At 44.2% G+C, this 17856-nt stretch overlaps 1 protein-coding gene across 1 annotated transcript; it reads right to left on the bottom strand.

The window, feature by feature from the left end:
• Window positions 1-446: 446 nt before the first annotated feature.
• Window positions 447-16714, bottom strand: FAXC (failed axon connections homolog, metaxin like GST domain containing; the record flags this gene model as incomplete). Its single annotated transcript, XM_079532628.1, has 6 exons — window positions 447-730; window positions 2339-2455; window positions 5323-5540; window positions 12063-12259; window positions 15605-15740; window positions 16440-16714. 6 exons carry the CDS (start codon window positions 16712-16714, stop codon window positions 447-449), a joined length of 1227 nt encoding a protein of 408 aa, XP_079388754.1.
• Between the last annotated feature and the right edge of the window lie 1142 nt (window positions 16715-17856).

Raw genomic sequence — 17856 nt, 5'->3', positions numbered from 1 at the left:
TGTGACAGTAACGCCTTGTCTCGCTCCAATTTATAGGAGGGAGATGAGGTTCTTTTAATATCTGTATACGCCTTTTCTACTTTTGTCCTTGGCCCATTCCTGCAAAGATATCAACAGAAACCAGCTTCCAAATGCTCCCCCTCCTGGAGGTTTCTCCCACTCAACTGTTTTTCAATGGAAGCAAGAATGTAGATTGAAAGTTTCTGTTGTCATATGGATCTCTAGTCTGCCCATGGTGTGTTTTAAGTAACTGTTTACCTTGGTTCCACCTGAACAATTACACAAAATGAAATAAGGTTGAGATAGTCCAGGTAGCAAGTGACAGCCAAGTCAAGCGCAATGTTCTCCTGGAGGTGGTACCAACCTTCTCCCAACCTGGAGCAGAAAATAAATCCAACTGATCCCAAGAAACAGCTTGTCTGCAAAACAAGAGATGCTTGTACGCATCATTTGCATTGTTCGTGATCTCTGTAGTCATCCATGTCCACATCTGAATCAAAAAGGGAGTGTCCAGTGTAATCTGTGTCAGGAGTATGAGAAATACTGTTCCCTTCCTCATCAAATGTTTCTGTCCTTGAATAAAAACTGAAGTCCTGCAAGGGGGAGTGAGTCTTGCTTGTGTCACTGCTTTCCTCAGATTCATACAGAGTGTTATCGTCATCGTGGTGCCATTCTGGCCAGAATTTCCTCCTTATTCTTTCACAATACATAGCAAGATTAATGAGTTCACCTGAAACACACCACAACACATTCCAGTAAGTACATTCAGTCAATAAAACTTTAACTTATCAGCTGATTTGGCATTGTTTGGAAACAATTTATGCAGGTTCCTTCCAAAGAGGCATCAGAGCCTTGTCTCAAAACGGCAAGATCCAGTCAACCCTCCCGGTGGCTGTTTATAATTCTCACATAACTTAATACAGATACTATTAACCTACGTACAATGAGAAAGGCTATGCTGAAAGGAACATATATGCATGTAGTGAAATAACCATCTCAAATTTAACCTCAACAGAAATAAAGCAAGACAAGATATTAATACTGCAAGTTGTTCTAGCAAAACTCTTGCTTATTTGCTGTAGTTTATAAAGACAGGACTGAACTCAACCCTATGTGCACGGCTCACTCGTTAAAATACTGTGAATTTGGATGTTTTGTATCCGCACCACCAGATGGCAGCATTGCCTGCAAGATAAATTTATGGGTTTGTTTTTCTTTCTGATTTACCTCTAGCATTTGTAGCCCACACGGGTGTGTTAGGCCATGTGTAGATACATACACGTGTGCTTAGGGAGAAGAAACTACTAAAAAACTTCAAACAACAAAGAAATAACAGCATATGAAGTGGAAAATGAACATGTACATGAAACCTGCACTCAGCATGAACAGCTGATAGGTACGGAGCATCATCCATACTGCTCCTGTACTTGCATCTATCACCTTCTGTTCATTTTTGTCAGACACAAAGTGTTTCAACAATCATCATACATTTTCTTGAAACCAATCGACCCTTCAGAATTTTATCTGTGACTCTTCAGACATCAAGGGTTTTACTGTGCAGACTATTTATGACCCTCGAGTCACAAACCCTTGATGACCGGGATTTTTTCCTCAAATCAAAGCTTTAATAATGAGAAAATCCAAATTGCCTCTGCAGCTACCTCTTATGCAGAGTAGGTCTATGGATCAGATTCATTGCTTTTACAGCTATTTCACACCCTTTTCCTCCTCATTCTTTCCATTTTTCACACTATGTTTATTCTATAAAGTGATGCCAAGATCTTCCACCAGACTTTCATGTGCCAATACCTCTCCACGAGGAATAACAAAATTTGCAGATGAGAGGAAGGAGATATGGTACATTGGTTTCTAATTCATTTTACTCCAAAGCCAGACTGGATTCTTCTCCTTGTCCAGAGTCCTTAATAACAGCAAAAGCTTAAATTTCAGTGAGACAACAGTATTTGCAGTTCTACTGTCAATGAAACTATTTAGCTCAGCAGAATTTGGCTCACAGCTTCTAATACTTTACTCAGCATTCATCCCTTATAAGCACTCAGCCTTTGCTATGTCAAACAGGGAAAAGATCAAACACAGGAATGGAAACAACTACCATTCAAAACACTAAAGTGAAAACAAACAAGAACTTCACAAAAAAAAAAGTAATCACGGAATAGAAATGCTATAAACATGAGAACAGCTAATGAGATAGCTGAAGTACTCCTGCAATCCTATGAAAATCCTACAAAATGTTCCACACTTAAACACAGCAAAAGCCACCAAAAGTTTGGTTTGGTTTTGTTTTTTTTGTCATAGGTCACTTTAAACCTTTGATTACCTTTGATTAGTCTCTCTGGTCTAGTCCCTGGTAGTGTCCACATGGCCTGTGCCAGATGACCAAAAACTGTGGCATCAACAGTGGAAAGGTTTGGTCCCATAATGTACTTTTTGTCACCTGTAAACAAAACAGCAAGGTATTTTAATGGGGACATGTCCCCCTCCCCTCTACAAGATAAAGACAGAGAAGAATATCATCTTTAAAGACATCATTCACAAGAAAACATGCAGTATTACCTGCTTCCCCAGCACGGGCATTAGACTTGGAGCAAAGAAAGAAAACAGAGCAAGTGAATCATGTAGCATTTCAGAGGTCAGCTTAGATGGCTGCGTTGTCCCTGCCTCTGCCCAAAGTGCTATAAACCCTGTGAAGTGTTATATGTAATTGAATTCTCCAAATCCAGTTACCCCATCTCCCCAGGACATTTTTCCCGTTATGCCAGAAGCTGCCTGTAATTCAGCAGGTTATTAAATGTTAGGGTTATTAAATGAGCTTAGAAAAACTGTCCAGCAGTAAAATGCAGCAAATTCTAAAATACAACACAATGAAGACTGTTATCCATCTGCACCACGATGTAGCAATGCAATACAGAGAAATAACGAATAATAACTTCCCACAGCATGTCAAATGTGATACAGAAATGGAGTTAACTCTCCCCAGCTCTTTCAGAACTGCACCAATCTATTCTCTGATGACTATGTACTGGGTAAATGTTGGGTACTTTCTGTATTTATGTGTTGTTCTGCAGTCATTGATCTCAAACACAGCTCAAAAACAAGTCCCCAAACCACAGTAATACGCTGTGTAAAATCCCATTTCACCTGACAACACTATAAATTTAGGACTGCTCAGCTGGGTCTGACTCTCAATCCATAACAATGTTACTCTGGGAAGCAACTGCACTAGAGTAACAGCAGGTTGCAAATCAACTCTGCGAATGAGGAGAGCCTCCAGTCAGGCTGCAAGTCATAGAATCACAGAATGGTTTGATGTAGAAGGGACCTTTCTAGTTCCAACCCTCTGCTATAAGCAGGGATGCCTCCCTCTAGACCAGGTTGCCCCATACAGTGTCTGTCACTCACCTCCTGTCCCCAGCTCAGAATATGACCCAAGGCCAAGGGTACGTAGACCCAGCCACAAACAGCTGGAGAAAGCCTTGACAAGCTGGTGTTAATGGCAAGTCAGGGCAATTACCAAAGAGCAGGGAAACACACCAATAATCACGGTGGCAAACGTAGTAAGACAGTGACTAATACAACATTCATTTCAGAAAGGAAGATAAGAATGAAATGTACAATATTCAGCTAGTAATGTAGTAAAGTAACCATAACACAGCAGGTGCCCATCAAGGCTTTTTAAAACACATGAGGCACAACCTTCTCATCAATAATCAATAAAACCCCTGCTGGTAATGTGCACCACACAGTAAAAAAAGCAGATGTGGCCCAGTTTGCCAGCTCTGTGACTGCCCTTCACATTTTTTGCCACCACAAGCAACACATACTGTGAAAACGCATATGGAGGTGCAGGAGCAGGGAGGAGGTCTATCCAGAGAACAGAAGAATTATTTCCAACCAATGAAAAATGAATCTTAAAGAGAGGCCTGAGGATTTCCAGCCATTTCTCCAAGCAAATACAAGTGAAATAAATGGTTTGATCACAGCATTTATCTCCACAGCAGATGGCATAGGCAGCTCAGGGCAGGCAGGAAGGACTAGAAGGAACACCTGCCTGAAGGTTGAGAGCATGCATCCTCCAATATGAAACTGGACAAACTGTGAACAGATTTTGATGGTGATGAACACCTGCCACCCAATAACTAATGAAAGTTGCTGTATCTTCTCCTTCCGAAATCTTCTGACCTCTTGGCCTCCAAAAATAGTGCTTCTTCAAAAGAAAATCTACGATTTTTCTTAAACAACCTTAAACAATCTTAAATAACAAAATCATGAGAAAGAGCCAACAGAGAAAGAAGTGCCAACAAATCTCCCCCTCACCTACTGCCCATGACTGTAACTCTTTTTTCACTTTGCTGCCAACCCAGCAGCTCCCTGCATTTCAGAAAACTTGTACAGCTCCCTCTAGGTCCTTTGCATTTTTTTTTCTTTCCCAAACACCCTGAAAGAACAAAAACATCTCACATTCCTCTACTGCTTAGTAAGCACTCAGTTTTTGCCCTCTACTTGGCTACCTTTTCTCCTCCTGTCCATCCCACAGTTCAAGCACATGTTCTGTACTCTTTCCTGAGCACAGGATGAGTGCAGAAGCCAGGACAGGACAGGGAGGACCCCTCTTGCCCAACCACCACTGAAAGGATCATAACAGGGAACAACAAACCACATCAACACCACCTCTTGGATTCTGGACCAAGGAAGGGACAAGTTCAAAGTAAGGGATAATATGCAGATGAATTCCTCAAAATACATATTTTTACACAAAAGCATAGTACAGTTAGCTCTCAGCAGACTGGAAGTGAAAAGCACAGTGCAGACAGTTTTAGTTCAGACTTCAGCCTGAGCTACACTACAGAAATGAGGCTTGCACGGTTCTGGCTGAGGGAGGTCAACCTTAAGACAATCTCTGCACTGTCCACCCACAACAGCCAGCAAGCCTAAAACCATCCATTTTGATAACACAGACCCATCTCCTACCAGCTTTAAATGAAGCTTCTAACACCAACCAAATGCAGCAACATCCAGCTGAAAGTAGCATTTGCTAAGGACTTTCAAAAGGCCACATTCTGCTCCTCTAGATACAAATCAGTGCCCAGAGAAGCAACCCATCTACCCTCCTAGCAAGGCAGTCTGGTAACAAAAAGTGAGGAAAGAAACCCATCCCCCCAAGAGCAAAGGTGGCACCAGGGAACAGCAGCAGTGTGAACGCCACCTGACAGCAGTGAGATTATTTGTGGCTGTGACCAGGCTGACATACAGCCATTTCACACCAAGGCACAAGGAGAAGGTGTGTGGTTTGTGGTACATTACCCAGGAGACTTGCTAGAGTCCTCATGTCCTTCTCCATCAGTGTGTACATCTCCTCCTCAGAGAAACGGCCAATTCCGTGACCGTACATCTCCCGCTTCACGATCCCTTTGGTCAGATGGCACAGAATCCACTTCAGCAAATCACTGAGGGGGCCGTAAACTGAAATCATCTTTTGCGTCTCGTGAAGGTTTTCCACCCATTGGCAATAAGCTAGAGTCCTACAAGGATGCAAACACCACGTTATAACAGTGCAATGCCCAGAGAGCACAGAGCTAGGGAAAACAGAGGAAAATGGAGAAAGCAGCCTTTCCCACCAGCCTGTTCTCCTTGCACTCTATTACTGCTTGGCTAAGTTCCAGCAGTACTTTGCATCAACATAAATATTGCAGCAGTGATTCTTCAAAAAGATCTCCGCTCTCTTCATAGATTAACCATGACATAATCTTTACAAGAAAAAAAAAAAAGAAAGCTGCAGAGGTGGTACCTATCAGATTAGCTCTCATCTGAATTTTCTTTCCCTTAATGAAGATGTTGATCTTACACAAGATACCTTTCTGAAGGCTTCCACTGTATTTCAGGCTGGATTTCAACTTCATTATTTCAGTATTATTTCAAAAGATCTTTTCATCAAAATTTGTCTTACCAGCTATATAATATTTTTCATTCTTTACTAATACTGTAGGCAAAGGTCATTTGTTGCTGTTGCAACATTAACTTTTCTGATATGTAGCACCTTCTGACATAAGGCATTCTGAAGAAAGGAGAGACCATACAGCTTCTGTCACTGGCTCAAGGAATACTGGAAGAAGAGCTGAAGACATCTTTAAGTAGACGTGACAAATGCAAGAAGGCAAGGGTCTAAGAAACATTGGAATGTATAGCCATGTTCCATTACATATTTCCAAACTGACAAATGTAGAAGTAGGCTTACACACTGTGAACTGTATGAAAAAAATGTTCATGAGGACTTGAGCTTCCGCCAGGGGAAATTCAGTCTGGATGTTAGGAAATACCACTTTTCCAAAAGAGGGGTCAGGTGCTGGGCTGCACAGGGAAGTAGTGGAGTCACTGACCCTGGAGGTGTCCAGAATATGTTTAGACGTTGCGCCGAGGGACATGGTTTAGTGAGAACTACTGGTGATAGGAGGGCAGTTAGACTGGATGATCCTGTAGGTCTTTTCCACCCTTGGTGATTCTATAGACTCATGAAGCTTGACAGAAAAGCTGGAATCATAGAATCATAGAATCACAAGGTTGGAAACGACCTGCAAGATCATCTAGTCCAACCACCCTCCCATTCCTATTAGTACCACAAGCTACTAAACCACATCTCGCAGCTCCTCATCCAGACACCTCTTGAACACTGCCAGGGACGGCGACTCCACCACCTCCCTGGGCAGGCATTCCAGTGCCCGACCACCCTCTGAGAGAAAAAGTTTCTCCTAATGTTCAACCTAAACCTCCTCTGGTACAACTTCTGGCCATTTCCTCGGGTCCTACTATTTGCCTGGGAGAAGAGGCCAGACCCATTTTCATCACAGCCTCCCTTCAGGAAGTTGTAATATCAAAAGTCGCAAATGCATGTATGTAAAATATTGAATGGTGTTTCATAATTAAATGCTTCCATTTCCACTATGGCTGGAAATTAGTTTTTTTAATTCGTAACTTGACTTAAGTTTTATCTTTGCCCATATTTCAAATCACACTTCTCTTTATGCTTATATGGATCAACTAATTCAATATAAGAAGGAAAAAAAGAGACCTCCTGCATATTTTTTCACACATACAATTTCTCAAATTCCAGTATACCATGACCAGAAGCTGAATTTAGAATTACCATCAATGAGCAACTACTTTAACACCGTGAAAATGCTCTAATCTTTACATTTCCATACACTCCTTATTCGAATTACTAGTAATACCAGGTAAAAAGAACGTATTTGGCATAACAGCTGAAAAAATGCCACTTAAAACTCAAATGTACTCTCTGAGAGGATAAAAGGCATTTTAATTCCCTTCAAAACTGTCCCCTGCAGGACAATGTCTTCTGCTCAGATTGCCTTCATTATATTCAACAACAGTGAGGCCCGTGCAGGTTTCAGTGCAACTACACAACAATAAAGAACAGAAATGCACCTGCATTGTTTTGGACTTCTTTTATTCTCACTAAGTTTCTCCAAAAGACATCCTGTACTGTATTATTGTGACAGCAGCATCTCACTGATGTTTTCAATGGAGATGTTGCACAATCTAGTTCAAACAGCACTCAAACTGGATGAACCAACTAAAGTTTTTGGGCCAGTTTCTGCAGAGTTTGAAACAGTTCGAAACCGGCTTTAGAAAGGAGCACCAAAAGGAAAGCAGACCACAAAGCCAGCAAGCAGAGGGTACTGAAATATCAAAACCACCAACTTTTGAGGACAAAGTCCCTTGGACAAACACAGCATTGAAGAAGGAATTTGGTCTGGATGCGAACCACAGGAAATAATTACAACTATTATCTGTGTGCGCCAGCTATTATTCATACTATTTACTCGAGTAAATGGCAAGAACCTGCTCTTTAATGGCACAGCTGTGCATGTCACTATGAAGACCCTCATCCCCCAGCATGGATCTCATCAGCTTCTGGCCATTCTGCAGCACTACTGTAATTGCTTTAGCACAATGGGAGTCACCATAGAGGGGCAGCGAGAAAAACAAGGCAAGACAAAGCGAGGAAGCAGAAAGGAGACTGCTGGAGCATTTTTGAAAAACCATCCCAGTCACACACGACCAGCAGACCCTCCAGACCTGCTATGACTATTATTCACTCTGACTCCACCAGTGAGCTGGCATCGCACCAAGCCATCAACCATGCCTGGGACAACTTTAATTCCATGAGACAGCACAAATAAGGGTTCCCACAAAACTAATTAGCCTGTGCTGTGAAACAAAACTACATTTCCATAACGTTCACTTACTTGCTCTGGGGGAGAAAGTCTGGAAGAGACTGAGGCCAGGTAAGAGTTAACAAACAGGACCAGGTTTAGGTAACCCTGCCTCGGCTACACCATAAAGCCCAATCTTGGATGTGTGCCTGTCACTCTGAGTGAAGTTGTTGCATGTCCCAAATCTCAAATTTACGTGAGCAACAAAGACAGCTAAACAGAAAACCACTCAGTTTATGCCCAAAACGCTAGGCTTCTGAGCATGCAAAAACAAAAAAAAAGGTAGAGTCCTGTTTAGAAGGACAGCTAAACATCTTTTTAAAACTAGCTTTACAAGCACATTGTTAAAATAATTATAGTCAAGGATTAATTTAATCTGTGCTTTTCACCAAAACATGCTCCTCTGCGCTTAATTCCAACCATCATTCTTCTGCTTAGAGTACATTAGCAGAGTATTATAAAAATAACAAAAAATTAAGAAAAGCCAGAAATCATGTTGTCTATATAACCTAATTCAGCATAATTATAAATACTAACTATAAAAACTAACTGTAGTTCAGAACGTATGTGATGACATTATTATTTTATGTCATTTTGGGAAATATTAGCACCTCCATTTGTGCCAGAATATATGTGAATTCTTAAGAGTATACATAAAACCATAATGCATTAAAGAAATGCTACAGGGGTGAAGCAAATCTGAAGTATACACGTAACAGCAGCTCTGGCCTCAATACATAAATCAGAAGAGATAGAGAAAATGACTCATCAGGAACAGCTTGCTTGATTATCCCTCTAGTAATTCAAGAGGCAAAAAAAAAAAAAAAAAAAAGGAGGGGGAGGGGGGTACTTAAAAGGATGCAAACTGGAAGCTATTTTGCTCATCTAAATCTTATGCAGAGTGGAATTTCTTGATACAGAAAAGGATTCTAATAAATTCCTTCCACAAATATTACCTTATCTGCTGTGCAACTTCTCAGAGAGAATGGCTTTTAAGCCACCAGTGGTATTCAAGCATCATCATCCTCAATAGCAGGAGAGATGTCACTTTTATAATTGGCTTGATGTTAAACATGTATTGTTTAATACATGGCAAGTTTAAATATCTGTCAGTCAGCATTATCACACCATGCTCCTCCTGTCCTTCAAACATGCAATACATTAGTGATGTTTACACTGTCTTCTTAAAGACAAAGTAAGAAATGAATGTATTTGTGCGTATATATTGACAAATCACTTGTGTTTGACAATAAGGAAAACCAATGTAATGCCTTTAAATGGTTTTCAAGAGCCCCTGGCAGTCACTGCAGACAATGGAGGTGACCCAGGACAAGCCGTGGGGAGATGACACAGGCCTGCACACAGCCAGGACCTCAGGCCTAGTCCCTGAAGCACAGAACCAGCCTGCTCTCCCATTTCTTCCCTACTGACTCAACCTCACCCCCACCTAGGCTAAAACGTTTTTTTTTCTTTTGCTGATTTAAACATAGCAAAAGCCTGACAATCATAGCTTCCTCCAGGGACAGAAGCTCCAGCACCAGTCTTATGCATCTCGGAGACAAGCTCTAATCCCAGCTCTAAAATAGGCATGTTCAATCACTCACTGGCTTTCTGCCGGACACCGCAGCCTAGGGCAGGGGTTCACAACAGTCCTACCTTGCTCTCAGCTCCAGCCAGAGCAGCAGTTTCCACCTTTAAGGGGTATTAAGCAATCAGAACTGCAGCCAAAGATAAGCAATCAGTTCAGCAGAGGCTAAACATTTCAGGAGGATGCTGAGCACCCACCCAGATTAGCTGCATCCACAGAGCTAATCCACAGGATGTTCTTTGCTTGTACATTCAATTGATGTAATACAGCATTACTTATTTATGATGAAATTACTTTGCACGCTGCTGGCAATGAGGCTGTATTAATCACATTTTATATCACTGGATAGGCTTGATTTTATAAATTTTCTGCAGAAAGGCCATGACTGTGACAAGTTCCCCCCCAGGGGACTTGAGGACATCACAAATAGACCCTCTGCTCCTGGTGGGAAATGGGAAGGCTCAACACCAGTGTGAAGCTCTGCACAGCTATTGCCTGACTTTATCCTGGTTAACTACAGGATGGTCAGAGCTGTTATTCAGGAATTACAGCAGCGTGAAACCTCATAGCTCTGGCTCAGGCCTGGTACAGAGAACCAGCACAGTGTGCTCTCAACAGCACAGCATCCCTCTCACAGCAAGGACATACAACAAAACTTAAAGCTGGGTCTTTCTATTCTGCAGTAAAAAAACATTTGCCCTTGGGAAACTCATCTGCATGACTGAAGAGAAAAGGAAAGAGGGATACACAATGAGGCACGTGCCTATTTTTTTCCCTACTTATTGCTTTGTCCATCTACTTCAGTGCCCCAGCTCAACACCTGAATCTGCAGTACCTGTGTCCCATGCTCTCCTATTTTGTGCCCAGCAGGGCTGAATGAGCTCAGTGGGAACATGGATGGACAGCCAATGGCTTCACCAAGGAAAGAGCAATTTATAATTCAGAAACACAAGAGCTGTGCAAGTTTGTCATCGGTAATGTTACATTAAAAGCAGTTAAGCCTGTGGACCATGAAACAATCAATACACTTAGGTAAGGAGATGGAGCATTAAGGGATCTAAAGGCCACATCTTCCCTCTGGCAGCTACAGGTATGGGAGAAAAAAAGGAACAAAATGAAGAAATCACACTTGCAGACTACTGCAGTTTGAGAGCTGCAGTCAGATTTCTGAGAAGACACTGCAGATAGGTCTCACTAGTGAAAGTCATACTTTTGGGAAGCTAAGGATTACATTCTTAAATCATATCATTTAAACTACTGAATGCTACAACTGTTCCCAGGAAATGTTACAAATGATTCAAAATACTATGCCTGCACATGTTGCTGCTGATCTTCAATAAGAAGATGAAAGGAAGAAAGGTAAATGCATTCTAGTTGTATCACACAGTTTTTCTAGAGGAAAAAAAAAGTTATGTCTGAATGCAAGGCTCAGTACAACAACAACTTCAAATTGCATGCAAGAAATGCATGCGAGAAAGCATTGGGAAAAAGCCTTATGCCTGCCAAGGTATCCAATGCCATACCCAAAATGCCATGTTCACCTGCTACTTCTATGGATCAGGAAAGAAAAAAAAGGATTGAAAAGTTGGGGTGGGGGAACAGGAAGAATAAAAAATAAAAATCATAGACTCTGTATTCAAAGGTATCAGTAAAATGCATGAAGTATCAGCAAAGCCGTATTTAGGTTTTCCATCACATCCATTTTTGATCTTCTTGGGGTACCACAACTAGTACAGCATCTTATCAACTGGCACTAATGCCAACAATACTTACTAACAGGAGTAACGAGGCAGTAATCCATACTGCAATCACACATACAGATAATTAAAACCAGTAAGGATATCCATAACATTTCAGACTCACTTCATACGCTGGATTTTGTTTGTTTCCCCTCTGACACCTCCAATCTTTTCAGCCACGTTGGATTTTGCTCCTCATTAGCAAGGCTGCTTCTGCATGGAGGTCATAGGAAAAGGACAGACAGACAGCCCACTGCTGTTCCTTTCTGCAACGCCAACTCCTTACCTTGCCCACACATCACTGCAGCTCTTGAGGGAGTTACTCCTGACTCATTCCAGCACAAGCAGAAAGAAGCAGCAATTTTCCACAGTGAAAAAAGCTGTGAAATTAATAGTTGGGTATCCAAGACCAAATAAGTATTCACTCCTAGACATACAGTACAGGTCTGACAGCAGAACACAGCTAGGATTTTAATGCAAGCTTACCAATAGAAATGCTCCTCCACCATCTTTGTCACTGCTCTGGAAACAGCTCTTTCTCGTGGACCAAGATTTTTATTTAAATTCACTCCAAGTTTCTCTTCCAAAAAGTCAATAATGAACTCAGTGCCAGACACTTTTTTGTGATTGTATTCAATCCAGGGCATTTTTCCTTGAGGGGAAAGTTTTCCATCAAAATAGTTCTAAGAAAAAAAAAAAGCAAGTAAACAAACAAACATACAGACAAAAAAAAAAAAAAAAAAAAAAAAGGCCCTTCAGATTCCATTTCAATAAGAATAAAGCTTTTTTATATAACTTTCCATGTTTTTAAAAGCAACATTATTTCTTAATTAACACGCCAGGATAACTGCAGCTATTCAACTGGAGCAACAGCTCTGTGCAATACGAAAAACCCCAAATGATTATTTCCAGGTCCTGCAATGCGTTGCATATTTTTATATTAGATGCCATGTAATTTAATATTATTTAAGGACCTGGGTTATTTAAGGGGATGGGGACACTCAGATCTCTCGGAAGATTGGGTCCATCATTCTAAACAAGTTTTTAATCACAGGAATCATGCCTTAATTTGGCTCTCACACAGAGCAGCACTTTTTGTGTTAGAAGTACATCATAAATGCTTATTCACAGAATCATAGAACGGCTTAGCTGGAAGTGATCCTAAAAATCATTGAGTTCCAAGTCCCCTGCCACGGGTAGGGCTGCTACCCAGCAGATCAGGCTGTCCAGGGCCCCATCCAACCTGGCCTTGAATGCCTCCAGGGGCAGGACATCCAAATTCACTGCCTGTATCAGATAGCTGTACTGTCTCTGAGGGTAAAACACAATCAAGAGCCCACAGTTCAAAGACATATTATTCCCTCACCAGGCAGGAGAAAAATCTCTCTTTAGGTGCCCTTCAGCAACTTTGTAACTTAGAAATCTCCTGTATCATCAGACACACTTCCAATTGGATCTATGAGGGCACAGCCCTGCTGTCCAGCACAGCACTAGCCAGCTGCTGAACATGGGCACATCTCCTCCATGTAACACTTGTACAGCAGTAATAATATATTTTTTCACTGAAGATAGAGAGGGTCACCATGCACCAGTGGCTCCAGCTTAGCCTGAATGCACATCCTCCAGGTTATTGCTTAAAACATGAGTGTGCAACCACTGCCCATGTGTGGCCACTCCCAGAAGCTCAACCCTTTCAGATCAAAACAGAAGGAATGGGTAACACTGCTGAGAAAACAAAACCTTATGCAACCTCTGATCTACTGCATCCAAACCTAGATGAACAAAGCAGAAGAATCCACATTGCCTGCACGTGCAGGTGACTGCTCTGATCAACAGGAGAAACACCAAAACTGCCCAACACCTGAAACCAAATAGAGAGCATGAAGTCCATGGCACCTTCAGTACAATTTAGCTTCCTGCGCACAAATACTGATGTTCTGCAGAAGCAGCTGAAGATGAGCTTACTACACACAGTTACTGCAGTCTGTGTCATTTGCAACCCAATCAAAGCAGATTCTTATTATTCATCCACATACATGCGCATAAATACGTCGTGTAAAATATTGTGTTAACGCTGCATTAATATCACAATTTTTAAAAATGCAAATGATGGGTGAAGTTCTTTCAGGAGAGTCGATTTGGGTAAACCCAAAAAAAACAACCGAAAAACTGCTGCAGGATTTTCATGTTTCATTGCATATAGTTTATCAAACAAATCAGGAAATGTTTTTCAATGACCTAAAAAAACCTTTATCTTGGGAAAATTTCAGTTCTACAGTTCCTGTATCTGCTGTTCTCAAGTGGATATTTTCAGGCTTGAAACCTCAGTATTCTTACGGCTGCTACTAATTGCCATCAAATATTTACCAATTTTCCACTTGAAAACTGGTCCAGCTGCAAAGCAGAAAGGCTATGGTAGTGTCATTAAAAAAAAACACCCTCATGCCTCATAGTACTTTAACCCGAACTGCAGGCTACAAAGCTCCTGAGAACCTCATTTATAGAGGAAATTATAAACCACACAGCACAGGGCTCTTCTGGGGTAATTTTATAGTACTCTTCAGAAGAAATTAGGCTCTACATTTTCAATTACTGTAGCTTATGCTTTACTTTTCCTCATGTTTCTTCTCATAGAGACTGCCATCTCTGCCATCTTCACAGACCTGGTATGAAAACAGCACAGTGCTGCTGCACAAACACTCGTTAGATTATGGAAATAGCCAAATCTTAATAGTCATAATGAAATAAAGGAACAACCAAAAGGCTTCCATAAACACCCACCATGGGCTCCTGTAACACGAGCTTTATGAAGAAAAGCATAAAACATTTTGAAAACACAGCTCAGCTTTACTCTCCCCCTTCTAAGCAGCCCTTGCCCAGGAAGGTGATGACCCACAGTATGTCTCCGGCTGCATCCCTCAGCCTGTTCTCACCGAACCATAGAAGGCAGAGGTCAGAAGGGACCTCCAGAGGCCATCCAGTCCAGTTCCCTGCTAAATGCTCTGAAGTATCTTGTTCAAGTTCCATTAAATCTTAATATAGTAAACATTAAAATGTATGCTTTTAAATGCTTAAGCCCAATGTACTAAATAGACTTTCTTTCACATCCAAAAGAAAGGAGCTTAATCACATACAAATGTGGATGAATATCAATCACAAATACAGAATCAAGTTCTCAAACATTTTTTGTCCTCTGCAAAAGACCAGATGCAATCAAAACATTCTTCATAATACCTGGATGTGCAGCAGAAAAAAGTGACTAGAACCCAACCAAGGTGAGCATGCGACTCAGCCACAGCTCAGAGCATTTGAGGCGAAGTAAGAGCCCAGACTTAAATAACTTGGGGGAAAAGAGACTTCTTCCACCTAAGATTCTCAGTACAACAGTAACAACAAATACGACATCTGCAGTGACTTCAATGCTTTATACAAACAGCAGAAAGATCCATCCAAGGTCTCAAAGATTTTGTTTTCTGCACAACCTGCTTGGTGACACCACCAGACAGCACGCACCCAACTCAAAGCCTCGCAGCTGAACAGGCCTGCAGAGCAACCCTGTTTTCCCACGTGGGAGGGGAGGCCACATGGGGTGACACCAGGCAAAGCAGAAGAGAGACACATCTTCCCAGGAGAGCACCAGGGTGAAACCCTCTGGAAAACAGGAAGCTGCAGCCACTTCACCTCGTTCTCTTCAGGATGGACAACTTCAAAGATCATGTAACACTGTCCTTCAGTTTTACAGTATTATTCAATGAACTGCAAGCTATTCTCCTAGCATTTCCAGACAAGTTAACTTCCAACATTCGCTTTGCTTTACCAATTAAACCTAGAGCTGTTCTAGATCAACCACATTCAAGTGGTAACTTTAAAGATTATACACCAAATTTCACCAGAGACAAAAGAGCTGTCACCTACCCAGACAGCTGTACATATATATTTACATCTCTCTGCATGTGAAAGATTGGAGGGATGCCTATTTCAAGCAACTACAGTGAGCTGTGGCGTAAAGGAGAACAGTAAGGATGTACCTGGTAGGGTAGGTCAGCCATTCTTAGGTACGTTTCCATTTTCAGACAGAAAGGTGACAGACTTGGAACGCCATTGTTGGGCCTTGAAAACTGATGCAGTATGATAGCATCTTTTGAATCAATCTCCTGCTCTTTCCTGACAGAAAACGGAACAAATTAAGAAGGGGAAAAAAAAAAAAAAGGATGCATCATAAATCAGCGTTATAAACACACAAAGGAAAAATCCCAGCGGAGGCCAAACACGCATCCTCCCTTCACGTATGACCGCAATATTTTATTCGTCAGACCGAGGGCCGCTATAACGCACCGTCGTTGCTGCGGCAGCCCGACTTCTCGCACGCTGGGTACCGCGGGAAGCTGCCACGGCCGCCCGTAAGAGGAGCAGCGATGAGGCCCAGGCCCCGCGGTCCCGTCCCGCCGCAGGGCTGCGGACCGCACGCGGGCCTCGCCACCTTCCCGTACAGGTGAGCGCCGCTCCAGCCGCCCCGGAGCAGCCACCGGCCATTTCCACCGTGTTCGGGCCGGGCTTTGTTCCATCCCGGCACCAGCCGGCTCACCGCCCCTCAGCCCCGCTCCAAGCTGCTCCGCCGCCCGTCCTCCGCGCGGCCCTCGGCCCCCGTTCGCGCTCCCCCCCACCGGGGCAGCCGCCGCCCGCCATCTCCGCAGAGGGCACGGCGCCGCCGCCCGATGCCCCCGCTCGTCGCTTCCCCGCGGTGCCCGGCCCCGAGGCGGGACGCCGGGTCCCCAGGACGCACCGCGCCCCTGCGCCGGGCGACGCAAAATGGCTGCGGGGCAGAACGGGGCGCCGAGGCACCCCATCCCGCATCCCGCTCACCGGATGGCCAGCAGCTCGTGGAGCAGGTAGGCGGCGGCGGCCAGCAGCGCGCCGCCCGTCAGGTACAGCGTCTTCTTCCACCACGAGTCGGAGCCCAGCGCCGCCATGGTGCCGCCCGCCCCCGCGCCCGCCAGCGGGAAGGCGACCAGCTCGCCCCCATAGAGCGCGGGCGGCGGCTCCTCGGGCCCCGCGCACCAGCCCAGCGATAGGCTGCGGTTGCGGCTCAAGTCCGCCACGCAGGAGCGAGGCGCCGCCAGCCCGACTCCCCACAGCATGCTGCGCCCGGGCCCCGCATCCCCCGCTCCTCTCCGTCCGGCCCGGCCCCACGCAGCCCTGCCCGGCCGGGCGGCTCCGCCGGCTGCCGGCCCCCTCCCGCCCTCGCGGCGCGGCTGCGCGGGGCTGGCGGCGGTGCGCAGAGCGGCCTGAGGGGGGCACCCGCCGCCCTGAGCGCGGAGACGAATCTGCCCAGCCGAGCCCTGACCCAAGGCTGCGGGTGGAGGGGCTCCTCGCGGCGCTGTGAGAGGGGACGCGCTGCTGTGCTTCTCACCGAGGAGCGGGGCCTCGTGTGCTAGCGAGTGGCTGAGATGAAGGACACCTGCCATAACATACTGGTACCCAGTCACAGCACGAAACAGCAAGGCCCTCTTCCAAATGCTTGAGACAGTGCTTATCTTGCTCTGTTATCCTGATGCTTGACAAGGTCAGCAGCAGAAGGGCTGCCCCTTCTGTTCTGGAGGTGTTCTGTTCTGGAAATGTTCTGGAGGAACACCTCCAGGAGTAGAAGGGCACAGCAGAAAGGCGGCAGAACAGCTTTAAAACAAGTAGGAAGCAGGTGCACAGGCTGGGAGCACTGTTTGCTACAGCCTGCCCTCAGCTCCTGGGGCCCAGCCTGGCAGCCAGCTCTCAGATGCTGACCAGAGATCCCAGCAACCCAGAAAACCCCACTCCACACACAGGTTGCTCCCTTCAAGCCCTGCTGCTCTCCCTCACCCTTAGTGAGCTGCTGGCACAGCTCCTTCATGGAACTGGGGCCATTCCTTGCTATAGGCAGTACACAAACAGCAAAGTATAGGCAGGCAGGGAGACCAGCAGCAGTGACATGATGAGGTTCTGCTAAATGTTACAGTAGGGCAGCAAATAAGACAAGGAAAAGTTCTTTGCACCAACATCTGCAAATCTCAGGTTAAGATCTGCTTCAGTGCAGACAGCCCTATAAATCTGGGCTGCTGCTGCTTGGTGGCTGATCTCAGCATTTGCTGCCGTAAGGATCCTGTGGTACAGATAAGAATGATCCAATTACAGATGGGATCTGAGCTTCTGGGAGGGAAGGGAGAGGTCTTGGGCATCCACATCACAGCTGCCACATTTGCAGAGGCAAATGAGCTCTCTTAAAATCTGTGCTCCAAATCATTTCCAG

The sequence above is a fragment of the Tetrao urogallus genome (genome assembly GCF_951394365.1).
Source record: "Tetrao urogallus genome assembly, chromosome: 2".
In the NCBI taxonomy this organism is placed as follows: Eukaryota; Metazoa; Chordata; class Aves; order Galliformes; family Phasianidae; genus Tetrao; species Tetrao urogallus.
Note: the sequence above shows the minus strand (reverse complement) of the source record. Positions and strands in the feature narration are given on the sequence as shown.